The sequence below is a fragment of the Melozone crissalis genome, unplaced genomic scaffold (genome assembly GCF_028551555.1).
Source record: "Melozone crissalis strain CALT ecotype California unplaced genomic scaffold, PUWL_Pcris_2 ptg000010l_1, whole genome shotgun sequence".
Lineage (NCBI taxonomy): Eukaryota > Metazoa > Chordata > Aves > Passeriformes > Passerellidae > Melozone > Melozone crissalis.
This window is the reverse complement of record NW_026535788.1, coordinates 5,881,938-5,901,998: the sequence shown is the minus strand read 5'-3', so window position 1 is coordinate 5,901,998 and position 20,061 is coordinate 5,881,938. Positions and strand designations below refer to the sequence as shown.

The 20,061-nt window shown below is 46.5% G+C and overlaps 1 protein-coding gene across 2 annotated transcripts in view; it reads left to right on the top strand.

Moving 5' to 3' along the window:
• DPYSL2 (dihydropyrimidinase like 2) overlaps positions 1 to 12,379 on the top strand; it is a 54,707-nt gene extending 42,328 nt beyond the window's left edge. For both annotated transcript variants that reach the window (XM_054270551.1, XM_054270552.1), the window contains exons 9-14: positions 1,437 to 1,593; positions 1,750 to 1,891; positions 2,080 to 2,250; positions 5,293 to 5,472; positions 8,452 to 8,617; positions 9,588 to 12,379. In XM_054270551.1, coding sequence (XP_054126526.1) covers positions 1,437 to 1,593; positions 1,750 to 1,891; positions 2,080 to 2,250; positions 5,293 to 5,472; positions 8,452 to 8,617; positions 9,588 to 9,679 — 908 coding nt within the window. In that variant the 3' untranslated portion in view covers positions 9,680 to 12,379. The remainder of the gene's footprint in view (positions 1 to 1,436; positions 1,594 to 1,749; positions 1,892 to 2,079; positions 2,251 to 5,292; positions 5,473 to 8,451; positions 8,618 to 9,587) is intronic.
• Positions 12,380 to 20,061: the final 7,682 nt, after the last annotated feature.

Below are 20,061 nucleotides of genomic sequence, written 5' to 3'. Positions count from 1 at the left end.
TGGCAAAGAACAGACATTATATAAAGCCAGATGTTCCCAGTGGCTTTTGTATGGAGGAGATTCCCTGTAGACTCCATTGCTGGCAGATTAGGGCCTGAAAACATCACTCCCTGCAGAACAATATTGCCAGTGTGCTGGACCACAAGAGGCCTCCCATTACTAGCCAGCATGTGTTTGGCCTTGTGTTGATTTCAGAGCCCTGTTTGGGGCCAGTGATGTCAGGGAGCTTCTTCTTTTGCTCCTGGAAGCTCTCTAGCAAAGGCTGTTCCTGGACCTCCTGCATCAGCAGGGTCCTGGGAGCAGCATGGAGCCAGTTAATCATCATCCTGCCTCAGCCAGGAGGCTCTTTCCAGCTGTCTTGAGCCCCCAGAGATGTAACAGTAGCTCTGGCAATATAGTGAAAGAAATCTTATGTCTTTTCATTCTGCATGGTGAGGTGTGAGACCCTGCTGACCAGCTCTGGTTGTCCCTCTGCCCATCTTTCCTGACAGAAGTATTTAGGGTTGGCATCTCAGCTGCCCACATCTTTGGTGGGCAGATCCAAACCCATGAAGTGCTTGGGGAGGCAGGGGGGTGGGCACAGAGCAGATTTTGGTGAGGTTGCATTTGGTAAGCAGATCCCTGGGACTGCCAGCTCGTGCTGCTTTTGAAGTTGCAGCATGTGCTTGGTGTGCAGATGGTGCTGGTACATTCGAGCTTGCAGAGTATCCTGGCCTTAAGGATCTGCTGTTCCTTCATGTGGTTCCAAAAATGTTAATGAGGAGGAAGGATGCACTGGTGGTGAGCGCACTGGACAGAGTCAGGAGATGCAGTTCCATTTCCCAGTTCTGCCACAGATTTGCTGTGTGCCTTGGGGGGATCACAGAGTTCCCTTGCATTGCATTTGTGAACCAGGAACTCTGATATTTCCCCTGTGATGGGTTTTCTTTGTATGTGGAAAAACTTTCCTGCTAGGAGTTTTCTCTCACCTGGTCTATGCATAGACCCTACTCCAAGAAACCTGGCCTTGTTAGAAGGTCTTTAATTCAAACTATAATTTATAAAAACTCTTTTAAAAATCCTTTTTCTTGCACATCTCTTCTAGATCAGACTGAATCTCCTCACTCCCTTACAGTTGCTCTCAGGTTCTTCCAAAGTTCTTGGCTCAGGATAAATAAATAATAAAATGAATATAAGCAATAAAATGAATCTTTACAGTAACCATTTCAAGACCAATTAATTAGTGCCAACCTCTGCAGTTGTGTAAAGGGTTGTGCCCATTTTGCTGCTCCCAGCTCTGGTCAGTAGCAATATCTTTATTTAATGCTTCAGAGGAAGCATCAGGCAGCCCTGCAGCATGTGTCCTTTCCCAGGAGATGCTTTCTGCCAGGAAGCCAGGCTGGAAGTGCACATTCCTTGGCGCTCACAGAAGGTTTATGTGTGTCCCTGTCCCACAGGCACTGTGGTGTATGGAGAGCCCATCACAGCCAGCCTGGGCACCGATGGATCCCATTACTGGAGCAAGAACTGGGCAAAGGCAGCAGCTTTTGTTACATCTCCACCACTGAGTCCTGACCCGACCACTCCTGATTTTCTCAACTCACTACTGTCCTGGTGAGTGAAGCTTTCTGTGTTCAAACAACATGTGATTCATCATGAGGAAATGGGTGATAAAAGGGATGTTGCTGCCAACAAGCAAAAAGCTGCTTTACCTTCAGGAGCATTCCTGTTACCATAAAATATCTTGAATACCTTTTGTTTTTCTTCCAGTGGAGACCTCCAAGTGACTGGCAGTGCCCACTGCACCTTCAACACTGCTCAGAAAGCTGTTGGGAAGGACAACTTCACCCTGATCCCTGAAGGAACCAATGGCACCGAGGAGAGGATGTCCATCATCTGGGATAAGGCTGTGGTAGGTCACACCTGTCGTGGGTTTACATTTCAGCTGGACATTGAGAGTGGAAGGAGCTGCAGGAATGTGTTGTTTTCTTGTCATGGTCCTTCCACTTGGTGTTTTTAGCCCTGTGGAGATCCTTGGGAATCTGCTGCACTGCCAGCTCTTTGCTGGCTCACGCATTGACTCCTGTGGTGTCCCCCCAGGTGACTGGCAAGATGGACGAGAACCAGTTCGTGGCTGTGACCAGCACAAACGCGGCCAAAATCTTCAACCTGTACCCGCGCAAGGGCCGCATCGCCGTGGGCTCCGACGCCGACCTGGTCATCTGGGACCCTGACAGCGTCAAGACAATCTCTGCCAAGACTCACAACATAGTAAGGATGTTCCCTACCATTCCCTACGTCCTTTACCCCTCTCTTCCTCAGTGCCAGGCTGTGCTGCCAGCAACGGGAGCTTGTGACAGCCCTGGGGTCATCTTCCCTGTGCCTGAAGCCCTGTCTGGTCTCACTGTGGAGCTCAGTTGTGTGAGCAGGATGAGTCCATCTGAAATCACATGGAGCAGAGAGCATATCTGCTCTTCCTGAGTGTTGGGTGCATAGATCTGAGCTCACAGAAAGCTCTTTAAATCCTCTAAAATACGCAAAGGCCTCGTAGGACTATGTGTTGTTTATGACATCCAGGCTTGCCAGTGGTGGGAATGGGAACTGCCCCATTTCACTGAAGTTTTATCAGCTCACGGACACTTTTTCTGGAAATCTGGCCCATATCCAGGGTCTGAGTGGATTTATACCACCTACTGATCTGGCACATGTGTGTGGAGTCAGGATTTTCCTGGTGGTGACCCCCAAATTAATTGGCAAAGGGCAGTACCCAAAACAACCAGACCTTCCCCTCAGCTCTTCTGCAGCTTGTCGCTGTTAGCTTCTGCAGTGGTGGCACTCTTAGGGACACTTTTGCTGAGTCCCATGCCTTACACCTGGCCCCTGCAGTTATCAAGCTGTCTCAGCCTGTGGGAATCTGCAGAATGGTTCCAGTGCAGGGGCCTGGCTAAAGTCTCTCTGTGACATTCAAGCCCTGTCTCAGAGAAAGCAGCCACTGTTTGCATTTGTTGACAACTTGTTTCGCTGCTGACTATGAACCTATGGAATCTTTCCCTGGAAAAAGAAAAAACTGCTTGTTCTTTTTCCCCATGAATGCTTTCATTCACTCTGGAGCTGAAGGAGCAAAATTTTCTTCCACACTTGGATCCCTGGGCACATTCACAAGGAAACATCATTTTTTTAAAGGTTTGGTTCACTTCCCTGTGACTTAACTCTTTGTCAAAATTGGTCACAGATGGTTTCGCTTCATCTTGCCTCTGCTTAGGCTTCTGACAGAGGAATTCCAGGAGTCTGGTCACTTCAGTCACCTCAGAGGTGCTTCCAGACTCCTTCCAATCTGGAGAGGAATGACTTAAGAAGACAGAACCCAACAACTCACTGCTTTTAGGTGTCAGAATTCACGGTCTGAACCTGGGCATGTACTTATGCATAGCTCAGAGAGCTGGAAGTAGTTTGGGTGGAGTGCTTGAAAGTCATTTCTATTTAGTGGCTGTTGTCTTTGGGAAATGAACTGGGCTCTTTCAGTTTCCTGACACAGAACTCATAGACTTTCTCTTTTGTGGATATGCCCAAGTGCAGTCAGGATTGGTTCCACGATTTTGGCATGGATCTGGGCAAGACAAAGGAGAAGCAGCTCCATTCAGGAGTATTTTTGTCCGCTGAAAGCTGCACATCCCCCAAAACCCTGACAGTGTGTCAGAGGCCCCAGCACTCAGCTGTGGCTAAAGGCTGCACCCTTGAGCTGTGCCAAGAACATTGAGGAGGAAGGGCTCTCATTCCCAAGAGTTTGAAAAGCTGAGCAATCACATCTTGTTTGCTTACAAACACATCTCTGACCTCGTCCCCTGTCATTGCTCTGCCTGTTGTACCTGGCGTCACACCTGAAGCTACATCAGGAGGAATTTCTCCATGGAAAGGGTGATTAGACATTGGAAGGGGCTGCCCAGGGAGGTTTGGAGTCCCCATCCCTGGAGGTGTCCAAGGAAGGCAGTCTGGACATGGCACTCAATGCTCTGGGCCAGTGACAATGTGGGAATCAGGCACAACTTGGACTCAGTGACCTTGGAGCTCTTTTCCAACCTTAATGATTCCCAAAGTCTGTAATTTTTTGGGTCTCACGATGCCTTGTGTTAGAGGAGAAACTGATACAAGTGATGCCCTTGGAGTCCAGATATCCTGGTTTGGCCAAGCAGAAAACAAAAGGCCCCTTGACAGTCAGGCGCAGGGACACCCTCTGATTATGTGGCCTTGGACGATTGCTACTTTTTTAAATGTTTGAGCAACTTACGGATATTTTCCAAGAATTCGCACTGCTCTTGCCACTCTCTGGCAAGGAAGCATCAGGAGCTGGAGAGGGAGGTGGTGTTGTTCTTGGAAGCAGCCTAACCCATAAGCTCCCGACCCAGCCTCCTCCTTTACCACCCCAGTTTTTTTCAGGCTGGACCTGGTTCAGACTTGGTTTAACCACTGCTCTGGCTAATTGCAAAGCTGCACTCAGGCCTCCCATACGTATAACACACTTCAAGGGCAAACTCCATCATTAACTCGGTAAAACAGACCTGCCTTTGACTCAGAGATGGTCACTAGAGTAACAGTCCCCAAATGACATGGTTGCAGTGCATCTCATTCCAGGATGTTTCACATTTGCAGTGATTTCTTTCAAACTTGCCTTTTTTCCATGGTGTGATGTTTCCAATCCAGTTAATTGAGGATGAGTAATCCCATTAAAATAAAATAAGATTGTCGTGGTCCATCAACCAAAACACTGGTTTGAAATACAGATTTTTCAGAATTATTCTTTTTAGTAGGAAACTCACATAAAACTTTCTGTGGCTCCTAAATCTGCCCCCAGCTCAACAGACATAGGTGCCTAAATATATTTAAACAGGGAGGCTCTCATTTGAAATTGTTTTTTCTCAGAGAAGAGAAAAAACAATTTCTTCTTCAGAGAAGCTGTGGCTGGAAGTGTCAAAGGGCAGGTTGCATGCCACTTGGAGCAACTGGATGTAGTGGAAAGGGTCCCAACCCATGGCAGGGGGTGGAATGGGATAAACTTACAGCCCAAACCATTCTGGGATTCTTTATGAACCTTATTTCAGTGGAAATTTTGCATTAATAAAGCCCTAAAGTTAGACTGATAATTTATAGCAGCCTTTATTAAATCACAGCAAATAGAGCTCAGGTAAACACTGTTGAGTTTGCTTCCATCTGTCCTTAAAATTTTGGCAATTAGCATGGCCAGTGATTGCTAATTAAAGCCCAGCAGGCTCTGCTGGGTGAATATGTTTGCCTTATGTGCTGGTTTTCTCATTGCAGTCTCTGGAGTACAATATCTTCGAGGGCATGGAGTGCCGTGGGTCTCCCCTGGTGGTGATCAGCCAGGGCAAGATCGTGCTGGAGGATGGGAATCTCCACGTCACGGAGGGCTCTGGGAGGTACATCCCCAGGAAACCCTTCCCTGACTTTGTGTACAAGCGAATCAAAGCAAGGAGCAGGGTGAGTGTCAATGCTTGGCTGCACATTTGTTCTCTCCCTCTGACAACACCGAGTTAAAGTGGCTGGAAAACAGATGCTGTCCCCTGGCTCAGGCCACACTGCTGTTTCCTGGATGGGAGCCACATTTATCTCATTCCTCTTTCATTTTTGCTGTTCACTCAAGTCATTACAGGAATATACTTTGGATTGAGCTTGGGTTTTCTGCAGGTTTTAATTTTTCTCTCTCTGAGGAGAGCCAAACTGAATATGTGTCCAGGAACCCTTGAATTTTGCCATTTTGTCAAACTACCCAGAACCCACCAGGTTTCTCCTGTCACAGAGGTCCTAGGAAAAGTTATCATTAGCATTTATATATGAAAGCTCTCAGCAGCAATTTAGAATTGTAATTTCTACAGATATGTTATGCTGCTTTCCCTTCTGCCAGATACGATCAGATGCTCTTGTCTGGTGACTAGTGAGTCACAGGCACAGCCTACAGACTGCTTAAGAGGAACAATGTTCTATTTTTAAGAGGCTAAAATAGTTGGAGAATGATTCTCTAAAATGCACTCATTCAAAACTGAACCTGTCTTTTGATATGCCTGAATTTGCCTGACATGGGAGATGACACTGAACTCAGTTGCTGGGAATTGAAGGAGCTTATTTATAGATGAAATTATTTCTGGGGAGAAATTATTTTGCTGTTTGAAGTGTTGCCTTCTGCTGGACAACTCCTGACCTTTGCTGGTTCTGCTGGGCGCAAGTGATCCTCCCACTCCTTGCAAATCATCTTTCTTTGATTGTTCTTTTGAAGAAATTGCAAGTTATCAAAATTACAACCTGGCATAATTTAGCCCCATGGAGAACAGATCCCTGTTCCTGGGGTCAGGAACTGTGTCCTCCCATAGAAATACATGTCTGACCTATAAATCCAATTGGGCAGCATCTCAACTGGAATAATTGCATTTATCCCAATCTGCAGCTCCAGGGCTGGCCACTGAAGCCAGCCTGGCTCCTCTGGGCTGCCCTGCTGGTCTTAGCACTGCTTGGCTTTTTGGGGATGAGTAATAAGGTGCGTTTGAGACCTGTCAGGAGCCTTTAATCCAGGGGCACATAGGTTGGGATCATTAAAGGACAGCACCTTTGGGGCAGGGGACAGACTGGCTGGAGCCACAGCACATTCCATGTCACATACTAATTAGTAGGCATCTTGTCCTGCACAGAAATCTAGAGCCAGAGTAGGAACCTATGCTCTTCCCAACTCACAGTATTGCACAGCAAGGATGATCCAAAAGTGGGAGTTTTTAGGAGTGCAGAGCAGCCAAGTCCATATTGCCAAGGAGCCTTGGGGTGCCCACGGACTCAGGGAACCTCAGCTCTCCATCATGGAAGGTGTTGAGCTGCACCAACATTGGTTTTAGCTTGTAGGAAAATAGTTGTTTGCTGCAAAACTGTTTGGGTTGGACAGAGACACAGACATGTTTATAAAGATAGATTTGTATAGATATGGATATAAAATAGGAATAGCTGTAGATGCAATACAGATAGAGATATAAACATATAGATATATAGATATGATATAATAGAGATATAAAATAGATATAGATATAATGCAGATATGGAGCTACGTATTAAAGAGAAATAGACATGATATAGATGTAGGTATAATACAGATATAAATATGTTACAGATATAAATATATAGATAAATAGATATAGATATGGATATAATATAGATGTAAAATAGATATAGATAAAATCTAGATATAGATACAAGATAAATATAGATAGAGAGCAGCTCCCCAGGGATGAGTATAGAAGAGATACTGTGTGCTTTCAAATTTTCTTACCAACAGCCAATCCCGAAATGTGTGTCACTGGCTGAGCCACATCTGAGCAGCTGAGGGCTGTGTCGTGGCTGTGTTTTGAGGCTGTGTCGTGGCTGTATTTTGAGGCTGTGTTGTAGCTGTGTTTTAAGGTTGTGTTGTGGCTGTGTTTGAAGGCTGTGTTGCAGCTGTGTTTGAAGGCTGTGTTGTAGCTGTATTTTGAGGCTGTGTTGTGGCTGTATTTTGAGGCTGTGTCGTGGCTGTATTTTGAGGCTGTGTCGTGGCTGTGTTTTGAGGCTGTGTTGCAGCTGTGTTTTGAGGCTGTGTTGTAGCTGTGTTTGAAGGCTGTGTTGTGGCTGTGTTTGAAGGCTGTGTTGTAGCTGTATTTTGAGGCTGTGTTGTGGCTGTGTTTGAAGGCTGTGTTGTACTGTGTTTTAAGGCTGTGTTGTACTGTGTTTGAAGGCTGTGTCGTGGCTGTGTTTTAAGGCTGTGTTGTAGCTGTGTTTGAAGGCTGTGTTGTGGCTGTGTTTGAAGGCTGTGTTGTGGCTGTGTTTGAAGGCTGTGTTGTAGCTGTATTTTGAGGCTGTGTTGTGGCTGTGTTTTAAGGCTGTGTTGCAGCTGTGTTTTGAGGCTGTGTTGTAGCTGTGTTTGAAGGCTGTGTTGTAGCTGTGTTTGAAGGCTGTGTTACAGCTGTATTTTGAGGCTGTGTTGTGGCTGTGTTTGAAGGCTGTGTTGTGGCTGTGTTTTAAGGCTGTGTTGTACTGTGTTTGAAGGCTGTGTTGTACTGTGTTTGAAGGCTGTGTTGTAGCTGTGTTTGAAGGCTGTGTTGTGGCTGTGTTTTGAGGCAGTGTTGTGGCTGTGTTGTAGCTGTATTTTGAGGCTGTGTTGTGGCTGTGTTTTAAGGCTGTGTTGTACTGTGTTTGAAGGCTGTGTTGTACTGTGTTTGAAGGCTGTGTTGTAGCTGTGTTTGAAGGCTGTGTTGTAGCTGTATTTTGAGGCTGTGTTGTGGCTGTGTTTGAAGGCTGTGTTGTAGCTGTGTTTGAAGGCTGTGTTGTGGCTGTGTTTGAAGGCTGTGTTGTGGCTGTGTTTTGAGGCAGTGTTGTGGCTGTGTTGTAGCTGTATTTTAAGGCTGTGTTGTGGCTGTGTTTGAGGCTGTGTTGCCCTCTCTCCCTCAGCTGGCTGAGCTGCGGGGCGTGCCCCGAGGCCTCTACGACGGCCCAGTGTGTGAGGTGTCGGTGACACCCAAAACGGTCACACCAGCGTCCTCAGCCAAGACCTCTCCTGCCAAACAGCAGGCACCGCCCGTGAGGAACCTGCACCAGTCTGGGTTCAGCTTGTCTGGTATGTGATTTTGGGAATGATTGATTGTTGAGTGATTTATTGCACTGAAATCATGGCTGGTTTGTGCTCCCATGCTCTGAGTTCATTCTTCTGGGATAGGGATGGAATGAGAGAGGCTGTGGGGGAATTTCAGCTGTGAGCTTTTCCCTTTAGGGAGGAAGAAGAGTAGTACAGGAGCTGTCCTAAATTCCTGCTTCTTCTCATGATGTCACATGAATGCTCCAATGTATTCTGGGCTCAGTCCTTGGCTGGCTGTCTAGAGAGGGCAGATCATAGAATCCTGGAATAGTTTGGGTGGGAAGAGTCTTAAAGCCCATTCATTCCCACCCCCTGCCATGAGCAGGGACATCTTCCACTATCCCAGGTTGCTTCAAGCTGCATCCAGCCTGGCCTTTGACACTTCCAGGGATGGAGCAGTCACAGCTCCTCTGCAAATTTCACCCCAGCCCCTCACCACCCTCAGGGAGGAATTTCTTCCCAATATCTCATCTAACTGCCCTCCTTCAGCTTGAGACCATCCCAACTGTGTTTAGAAATGGGTATTTTCTGGTTTTAAGAGGCTTTAGCAAAAAACCCTTTTTTTTTTTTAAGATGACACAAGCTTCAGGAGAACTTTGCCAGCTGAGATGGATCTGGGATGTGGCAGATTTGATTTCTCAGCTGGTGCTTCAGTTGCAAGAAGGGCGGACTATAGAAAGGGATAGTAAAGCTGGCTAAGAGATAATCATTCATCCAGCTCTTACCTGTGCAGGACTGGGTGCTTCAGGTGCTCAGACCAGAACAGGTTTCAGCAGAAAAAAGGCAGTGTGGGCCAGTGAAGGCTTTTCCTCCAAAGACACAATCACAGAATGGTTTAGGCTGGAAAAGCCTTCTAAGAGCAAATCCAGTCATTAAGGCAGCATCAAAGTGCTACACCCACATGGATTTTAAACGCTGGCAGAGTTGGTGACTCCTCCTCTCTCTCCTACAGGGGCACAGATCGATGACAACATCCCACGCCGCACGACCCAGCGCATCGTGGCCCCGCCGGGTGGCCGTGCCAACATCACCAGCTTGGGCTAAGGACCAAACCCTCCTGTGCCCACCGGGTACACCTTGGGGGGACTGGGGCACCTGGAGACCCTTTTTGATTCTTTTAGAGCCTGTGACAGTTACTGCGGGCACCCAGTGTGGGGAGGGGCTGAAGTAAACGCACCTCTTTCAGTCCCCTCAGGTTCCTTCCTCATCTTCACCAACCCCTCGCACTTCCCCCCTCCTCAGCCCCTTACACATTTAAAGAAATAAACCGTGTTTTGACACCTCTGACATGAAAGAGTAAATGTAAAGAGGGTATTTGAGATACATGGTCTCTGTCCTATTCAGCATCTTTCTTTTAGTAAAGGAAGGATAAAGTGAATTTCCCAGGAGCTGCCTTCAAGACACACACACACAAAAAAAAGGAAAGAAGTAAAAATAAATGCATAGAAAAAGCTTTTTTTTTAATGTCAAGCAGAAGAGTAGTTCAAGGGTTTTAAACTGGATATTCTGTAGGGTTCTGTGTTCCAACAGAATTAGCTAGGCAAGCACTAAGAACCAGGAATCCCAGCCTGTCTGTGGCCATTTTCCACCACCAGTGCTGAGGTCACTAGATGCTGCCAGGAGAGAGAAACAGGACCCAGCACTAGGAATGGCAGAGAACATCACCCCATCCAGTGGCTGAGCCAGAATCCTTGGGGACTTCCATTCTGTTCAGTTGGTTTTTCCTTGGTTTCTTTTTTTCTCCTGGATTTTGCTGCAAATTAGGTCCTTGAGGAAACTTTTTTTTAATGTTTGTGTGTGTGTTTTCAATATGTTTGTATCATTGTGTTTATGAAGCCTTACCTGAGAACTGGGAATCTCCCTGTTCTTCCCAAACCTCATCCAAGTCACAGATTCCCACCAGTGTCACTGCCACTGCCACCCTGGTACTTCAGGTGTCCCTTAGTTGCATTTTCCAGACATTTCTTGTCATGTAGCTGCAGTAAGGGCATGGAGCAGGTCCATAGGATCTTCAGTCCATCAGGTCTTGAGCTGGTGCAAACAGAGGAACTGGACACCATCTGAACTGCTGGGATGGAGTATCTGGAAGAGTTTGTAGCAGTTAGTTTTTCTTCTGTTCCTGAAGGTGGGTATGGACGGGCAGGGAGCTGTGGGCAAAGAGCAACACGTTGCTTGAAAGATTTTTGTAGCAGAAACTCCCTCCCTGGCCATCAAGGAGAGGTTATTTAAAGCTTTGAGGGCTTATCTTTAGTTCTCAAAGGGCAGTCAGGGAATGTGTGCTGAGCACCTGTGGCAATTCCAGTCCAGGCCCAGCTGCTGTAACTGGGAGCTGGCTGGGTCCCCAGCAGCTGAGAATCTCTTGTACGAATGTCACAGCTATCCAGCCCTGCAGGAATCCTGCACAGGGGAAGGCCTGGCTGTTCCCCACCCAGCCTCACATGCCTAGGATTTGAGACACCATCAGTGGTCCTTAAAGGAATGCCTCAGCTTTGGGGCAGCCAGCAGGGTCTGGGTGTTTAACCACCCTCTGGGACTGAAGGTCTGGTAGCTCTGGGACTGGAGGCTTCTTGTTTTTGGGACATGGAGGATAAACCTGCACCCTCAGATTCCCACTTATGCATAGCTGGAGGGCTCAGCAGTCCCAAGGACTTGTCTTAGCACAGAGCTTTTATTACCACAGTGTTGCCTCCACTGCCTGCCTGCCCTTGGCTGCATCTTCTGCTCCCTCTTCTCTTTGTGCTTTGCCACCTCCATCAACCTTGTTTTTCCATAGTTGTATTTTCTTAAATGGTGTTTACAGGTTCTTTTAGGAAAAAAAATATATATATATGAAGGCTTTCAAGAAATTAGTACCAAATTTGTTGTTATGAGGTATCAATGCTGGGATCTGCAGAGTGTCTGGAAGCTACTTAGCTACCCAAACCCTCCCAGCTGCAGCACCTAAACTCTTTAGGCCACTTTGAACACGAAAGTTAAGAAAAACTTTGCCATATTCCTCCACGTATTTTGCATTTAGGTTCAACTCCTGGGTCTTCTAGTTTTGCATAAAGAGTTTGCACTTTGTTTGTTAAGTAATCCATGAACTTAATATATATATTGCAGCTATTTTCATTTTTAAATTTTTTCTTTGTCACCTGTATGTTAAAATCAATTTGAACGAGTTGGGGAAAAAAAAAAAAGAATTGTGGATCTGTTTCAGTTCTACGAAACACTTGCGGCTCTTCAGTATTCACTTAAGTCTTCCTTTTTTTTTTCCTTCACTGACTCATGATAACTTGTTAAATTTTAATTTGTTCTTGAAAAGGAAAGAAAAAAAATCACAAAAAAAAAAGTTTTTTGCAGGCTATGTAAGCATGTTTTTTCTGTGAGAGCTCGTCCGCTTTGTGTCTGTTTAATGAATGTCATATGTAAATGCTAAAAAAAAGATGATGACTTAATGAATTAATTAATTAACCGCAGTGACTTGAAGCTCTAAAAATAATAAAAGAAAAAAGTAGGATTTAATACTAGCTGGATTTAACCCTTGGATTTGTGATTGTGAACCATGAGTGGAGGAGCTGTAAGTGCTAAAGCTGATCATGTGTGTAGACAAAGAGGAGTACTGATATTTGACCATTGTCTCAATGGCAAAAACAACCCCCCCATCCCAACCCCAAGTCTTGTGTTTTATTCCTTAAAAACTCTGTGTTATATTACCATGGGAACTCCTAATAAAGACAAAATGTTGTTGTTCCAGTAGGTGCACCTGTGTCTCAAGGCGCTGTGTGTTGTGTGTCGCTGTGTTCTGGGCTGTTGCCTTCAGCAGGGACAAACAGCCCTGAAAACCAGGCAGGGGTGGGCTGATGTGGAGATGTGCAGGGGCACAGCTGGAGAGGAACTCCCATGGTGATGGTAAAGATGAATTGATGGGCCACAGAGTCATTTCCTCTGGAGAAAGTGAGCTGCGACTGAGGGCACTTGGTTTAAAACAGCATTTGGCAAAGCAGAGGCAGTTGCCTGAAAAATCCTGGCTCTGCATTGCACGGATCACTGCTGGAATGTGAGCAAAAGCCCCTAAAAGTATCATCATAGCTCTCAGCCCCTCAGTGTGGATGTGCTTGGACCTTCTGCCGCCCAAGGAATGGGGAAAAAAGCAGAGTTGTAAATAGCAGCTGAGTGGGGAGATTTGGAGCTGGCTGGAACAACTCCAGTGGAACTTGGGGTGGTGATGGTTGGATTTCACTGTCACAGGGACAAGCATCCCTGTCAACTGCTCAGAATGTTGGATGTTGCATTCCTACACCCACCAGCTCAGCCCTCTGGGGGATCTTCACCCAAATCTGAGCACAGCTGAAGTTTGTGACTGACTTTGTGAGGAGTTTTAGCTCTTGTTCCTCATCTGAACAAATGCAAATGTTGGGGCGCTCTGCATTGAGCTTCCTCTGCACAACTTTAAACCTGGCACCCCACGGAGTGGCTTTTCCTTATTCTGTGAAGGGGTCAGTGGTCATCCCCTGGTAAATAGTCCTCTGGTTAACATGAGGATCCTGGCTCTGGCACCAGTGACATGCTGCTATTTGGCTACTGGCATCATAAATTAAATATTACTATCTGTGCAATCAGGTCCCATGGAGCAGGGTTGGTGGGTAGCTGCATATAAGATTATCTGCTAATCCCAACCATAATATCCCAGTGAAAGATGCATTAATCTGGTACTCAGTTAACACACACCTGCAGAGCCTCCATTTGGTTTTATTCTATCATTATTTTTTTCCTCTAGCACTTGAATTGGAACAGTAGAAACCTCTTCCTGAGGAAATAAATGTCAGGGACTCAGGGAAGCTGTTGGAACTGGCAGAGTAGAGAAGGTTTTGAGGTCAGGAAGAATTGCCAACAGCCAGATCTAACCCAAACATGTGCTGTGGGACTGGGGCAGGGAGAAAGCTCTGGAGGCTATTCAGGTCAGTGGGGCAGCCCTGATTTGGTGCTGCACAGGGGAACAGGAATCGTTGTATTTGGTCAGCCCCTTAATGCAGGTAATTCCCATTCTGGCAGCCCACAATGCGTTAATAGGTGCTAATTTGGTTCTCTGCCGGCCCATTGTGTAAGGCCCAAATTAGAATGAATCGGACCTTAACACTGGTGGAGTATTCTGTGGCTGAAAGGAGAAGAAATAAAGTAGGTGAGGAATGTGACTCTGACCTGGAACAGGAACTTTCAGTTATCAAAGATGGGGACGATGCAGCCTGACTGGCTTGGTGGCAGAGCAATAAATGTCACTGTACTGCAGAAGCTTTAGGATCTGTTTTGCTCAGCGCCATCAGGTGGCAGCAGGACATGGAGAAAGGTGAAGGTCCAGCTCCCTCGAGGCACATGGATCATCTCGGGACTGATCTAGGATGTAATAAATGTGGAACATGCACAGGGCTTATGATTGCTGTGGCATGACATACACATCCTGTCGGTTGTATTAATATATCGGAGGGTATTTCAATATTAAAGAGATATGAATCACCTCTGTTCACTTCTTGTTAAAGCCTCACAGGACACTTGTCTCAAATCAGATACAGAGCAAGTGATAAACTTTACCCATCAATTTATTACATCAAATAGCCCTAGACTTTCAAGAGATCTGGAGAAGGACTTTTGACAAGGGCCTGGAGTGCCAGGACAAGGGGGAATGGCTTCCCACTGCCAGAGGTAGGGTAGATGGAATATTGGGAAGAAATTCCTCACTGTGAGGATGCTGAGGGGCAGGATGGAATTCCCAGAGAAGCTGTGGCTGCTCCATCCCTGGAAGTGTCCAAGGCCAGGCTGGACAGGGCTTGGAGCAACCTGGGACAAGGGCAGGTATCCTTGCCCATGGCAAGGGGTGGGACAAAGTTCCCTTCATTAAAGAGATAAAGTAAGCAATTAGAGGAAATTACTTTTTCTCTTCTATAACCCAGGCCAGAGGAGGTGCCCTCTGCTAATTCCTGTAAACTGTGACTGACTTCCAGCTCTGGCACTCCAGCTGTGGATTTACCACTTCACGCTTGAATGTGTTGTTCTTTCCACAAGCATTTTTTGACCATTAACTACTAAAACTTGGCGAGTGCCTTCCAGTGTTGACTTGAGAAGCCTCAAATGGTAGGAAATTCCTTTGGTAGTTTATTCCACGGATTAATCATCTTCATGGTTCATTTTTATCTGCTTCTGATCTGAACTGGCCTGCTTTGCATCTCTCACCATCAGTTCTTGTTCTGCATTCCCACAATAAAGGGAAGATGCCCCTGAGATGTGTGGGGCTGTTCCCTAGGATCTCTTGGAACCTGGAGGCTCATCTCTGGAGCCATCCTTCCCCCACCTCCTGGGGCTGTGTTCCATGGAATGATGAGAACAACTGATATCAGGGAATCATGGACTGGGTTTGGGTTGGAAGGACCCTCAACACTCACCCAATCTCACCCTCTGCCATGGGCCAGGACACCTACCGCTATCCCAGAGTGCTCAAACCTGGCCTTGGACACTTCCAGGGATCCAGGGGCAGCCACAGCGTCTCTGGGAAATCCCTCCTCGCCCCTCACCATCTCCACAGGGAACAATTTCTTCCTAAAATCCCACCTAACCCTGCCCTCTGGCGGTGGGAAGCCATTCCCTGTGTCCTTTCTCTCCATGTCTTGTCCTAAGTCCTTCTCCATCTCTCCTGGAGCCTCTTCAGGCACTGCAAGGGGCTCTGAGGTCTCCCTGTATCCTTCTCATCTTCAGATGAACACCCCCAGCTCTCCCAACCTGGCTCCAGAGCGGAGAATAATTCACCCGGTATTTGCTCCTCTCATTTCCCACAGGAGGGCACCAGATACCCGTGTTTAAATCGAGTTTTGTTCCTTTTCTGAGACTCTCGTTTGCCCTCCTGTTCACACCACTTCCTTCCCAAAGCATCGAGGCCTTGGCATTTTTGTATGATGCTTTTCAACACCAAAATCCGCCATATTTCCCATCATCCTGGATTTGATAAATGCTGGTTCATGCACATCTGAAATAACCTCTTTCACCCTCTGTGCCCCAACCCTCCATCAAGTTTGGCCGTAAGTACAATAGGGAATGCTATTTATCACAGCATTTTTTAATTTACACACAGAATTCTGCAGCAAGTTTTACAAGTGATTGTCCCCATCAGAGCCACCCCCACAGGATTTTATACAGACTCTTGCATGATTGTTTTACAAAACAGTCCAAGCAGGGTGAAAGCAGCTGCACCCCTCTCCCTTAACATCAAGCAAGTAGGAAAACATCCTGGTTTGTTTATAAATATTCCCGTGGCTTTTTTTTCCTGCAGGACAAAGACAAATGTACAATGGGAGAGGTAGAGAGAGGAGGTGGATGTCACCTGGGTGTTTCTGACACAGGGAGGACAGGCCAGGTGCCAACTCAAACAGCAACAGGGACCTGGACTGGGACTGAGTGACATTGAACTGTCACAGCTCTGGACAGCACTCAGGCTCCCAGCTCCGAATTCCTGGCAATTCCCAGGAATGGCTTGTTTTGGGTGATACCTGAAAGAGCAGGCACATCAGGGGGTGTAAATTGTCCTCCCTTTCCAGGCCACATTGCCCCTTGGTTAAGGGAAATCGTCCCAGGGACAGAGCATGGCTGAGACCAAAATTATCCAGGGATTGACCAAAGCTCTTCAGAAACTGCTGTGGTTTCCTCCCCTCTGATTCCCTGCCCTCCCTGAAGCCTGGCTGGTGGTAGAATCAAGGTTTCCCAGGCTCTGGGCCAGTGGTGTAATGAAATAATATCCCACACGTGCTTTAATCCAGTTTTATTTTGTCTTTTCCTCTGACAACTCAGAGCAGCCTCACTGCTTGGGTGCAGGGGGGACCCTGTGGGGGATGTGACCAGGGTTTAGCAGTCAATTTAAAATCTCCTGGGAATTTTATAGTGTAAGAAACAGAATGAAAAAACTCTCACAAATCAGGCACGGGGATGAGCCCTTCTAGCACGAGGGGCTTGGAGGGATCACCATCAATTTTCCAACCTCCCTCCTCTTTAGGGACACCTTCCACTACCCCAGGATGCTTCAAACCCCATCCAACCCAGCCTTGGACACTTCCAGGGATCCAGGGGCAACCACAGCTGCTCTGGGAATTCCATCCCAGGCCCTCCTCACCCTCCCAGTGCTCCCAAGGTTGTGTCCCTACAGGTGACATCCTTCCTCCTTGTGTGCCAGGGAGGGATCTGTTTGTTTGCAGCAGACTATTTTTACAGCACCTGAATTCATTAATCTCTCCCAAAATAACATTGGAGGCACGTGAATAAAAATATTCCAGCTTGTGATGGATGGGACTCAGCACCCCAGTGAGTACTTTATTCACTTGTGTTTTTCTGGCAAAAATCCTCAAACAATGCCAGCAACAAAGTTTTTCTGAGAGGGGGAACGTAGGAACCTCTTTTCCCTGAGCTACTCTTGATTTACTGCAATGATAGTTTTAATCAAGCCCTTCTTCATTTAAGCCATAAGTTCTTGGAGCAGAACAGGAACTGCTCAAGTCTGAGGACTTGCTGACAGAAATTCTGAGTTTTCAGGATTATTACTCAAAAATGGGGTCTTGAAGAAGGTTTTTTGGGGGTTGGGATATTTATTTCATTTTTTGCAGGTACCACTCAACAGCCAAATTATGTCAGATGGTGGAGGACAATGTGAACCCCCACTGAGATCAGCTGTAAGTGTGCCTCATAAATTACTCCAAGGGTTATAATCTCCCTCCTTTGTGTTCAAATTTAATTTTACTTATCTGGTTCCTCAGCCTGTACTGTGTGGGAACCTTGGGTAGAAATCAAGGAAGGGACAAGGCTGCCATTCTGCAAGGGAGTTTTCCACAACAGGCACAAACCAGTGCTGCAGAGAGACTCTCAAACTAAGGCCAGAATTGATCCCCTTGAATATCCCCCCAAGACACCTCTCAGTCCACTGACTGGCTGGGTTTTGTAGTTTTGTACCTGAAATGAAACACAAACCACGATGGGCCTGTGGAGAAAACCACAGGTTCTTTTTCTCCCCTGAATGACGGATTGGTTTTTTTGAAGATGCTGGAGGGAGGGGATGTTTCTGGCTCAGGCTTTTAAGAAGAACAGAAGGTTGAAGACAAGCAAAACCATGACATGGAGGGGAAAGTTTTTTCCTGGCATCCCAAAATAACTGTAGAACAACCAGAAGTACAGAGGGACTGTTTTTGTCACAGAGTGTTGGTTCAAGAGGCACAAACCAGCCAAAAAGGAGGAGGAGGACTCCGATGGTGGGTGCTGCGTGGGTCTCTGTGCATGTGTGAACACACAGCTTCTCGTAAAGCTTAAATATTTGGCCACCCCAAAAAATTAAAGCTTAAAATTTTGGCCACACCTGTCTCAGCCAAAGCAACAAATGGCACGGCCCTGTTGGCTTGGAGGGGTCTCCGCTTGTGTATAAACATGGCCATGGCTAAAAATGATGAATTGACAGAGTAGAAATGTGACCCCGACAGGTATTTATTGTTCTGTGTAAAGAACGATGAGCCTGGATGAGGATTCACAGCCCCAGGTTTAGGGTAAATTTGGGAGAAATCCCCTAAGGGGCTCCTCTAGAAAACAGATTCAACTGGCCCCTCCCCCAGCTCGATCGGGAAAATATTTCCTTGGAGAAATGTGGAAAAAAGCCCTGTTTATTTAACAGGCAAAGCATTTACCAGCACAAAAAAATGAACACTATCAAACAATAAAACCTCTGGCCACTGCGAAGAGATGACAAACTCACGAAGTCCCTCCGCGGGCTGTAGCTCAGCTCCTCAGTCTCTCGTCAGTCCCTCTGGTGCTGGAGACGCCGCGGCCCAGGCCCGGCCCGCTGGGCCACAGGAGCGAGCTGCCGGCGCTCCGCTGGCGTTCAGGCCTGAGCAGGTTTAAACCGCTCCAATTAAAAGTGAAACCACAGTCCAGGGAACTTCTCTGCCTTAGCTATCTAAAAACTAACTACAAGCAAAGGAGAACTCTGTCCCGCCGCCTGTGTGTGCTGCAGACAGTGCAATCCAGGAGCTGCAATGTGGAGGAGTGAGTGCAGTTTCTAACAACAAACCGTGCGCCTCTGCTCTCCCCTGCTTGGCTCTCAGAACCAGTCTTAAAGGTGCAAAACTTATTGCTGAGCTAAACACACAAATGGAGATCCAAACATCATAAAGTCACCCCAGGACACCTAGCTGGCTTTTTTTTTAGGATTTACAGCCCCAGCCTGGCCACTGCCATGGTACGACGGGTTCTGATGGAGAATGATGATAATGCTGCATCTGGGTAAATCATGTCCATCACCTCTGGATGTCGGTGTCTCTGGAAATGGGACCTTCTGTGCAGCTGTTGCCTCTGACTGAAATTCATGTGGAGAAGGATGGGGAAGAAAAATCCAGGGGATAAACAGAGCTGAAGAGCCAAGAGCCTCAAAAGGACAGGGGCTGCAAGGCACCTGTTCAGCTCCTAAGAGCGAGAGAAGGTGCTGGGCTCAGGTACCCTAGCAGCAGCAATTTAGGATGGAATCCCTGTCCTCCTTTCCCAGCAGGAAGTCTGGGTTAAGGAAGAGCACCTGCCATGAGGATTTTGCACCTGGAATACCCATAGGAATGGTAAACACAGAGTGCCTTGCCCTAGACACCACCTGTCCCTCACAGAACCAGTGTTAAAATTCAGGTTTTTTATTATCTTTTACAGAAGTGGCCAGGTTGAGTTATTAATTTTAAAATGATTTAAAATACTTTATTTTAATGTAATATGTATTATAGTTAAATATATATTGTAATTAAATATAGTTAAATATATTAAATCTAAATATATTTAAATACATTACATTTAAACACATCTATATATGTTATATACACTGTATAGTACATAAAATAAATATTAGAAATAAATATAATATGAATCATTTGAAATTTTAAAAACTCATAGTCTTAAAAGAAACTGAAAATGAAAAGATCTCTTTTCACCTCCCTTCTCACACTCTGGTGGTGATTTCAACAACACAGACTATGTCTTTGATGGCCAAATTGCTCTGTCTTTCACCAGAGTTAAAAAATCAAGGAGTACAGAAGCTCTCTTCACCCTAACCAGCAAACCCAGGAGGAACCCAGCTCCTCCACAGACCTTTTCTGGTTTTTGGGATCTCCAGGCAATCAGTCCTTATTAAACATCATTTTTGTGGTGCTGCAGAGTTGTGTTGGGCAGGGTCTTCTGAGCTGGTGAATAATAGAGGATTCATCAGTGCAGCCCAGAAAAATCTCCCACTTTGTGTAGCTGAACGGGTCAACACAGAGGGAAAGTAGGGAAAAAAAACACAGAGGGAAAAGTAGGGGGGAAAAAAAAAAAGTTCTTGCCCTTTTTGCTCCAGGGCAGCTTCTCCAGTGCTACCAGACACGTCCTCTGTCACTGCAGGCTCACCTTCCCCGCAC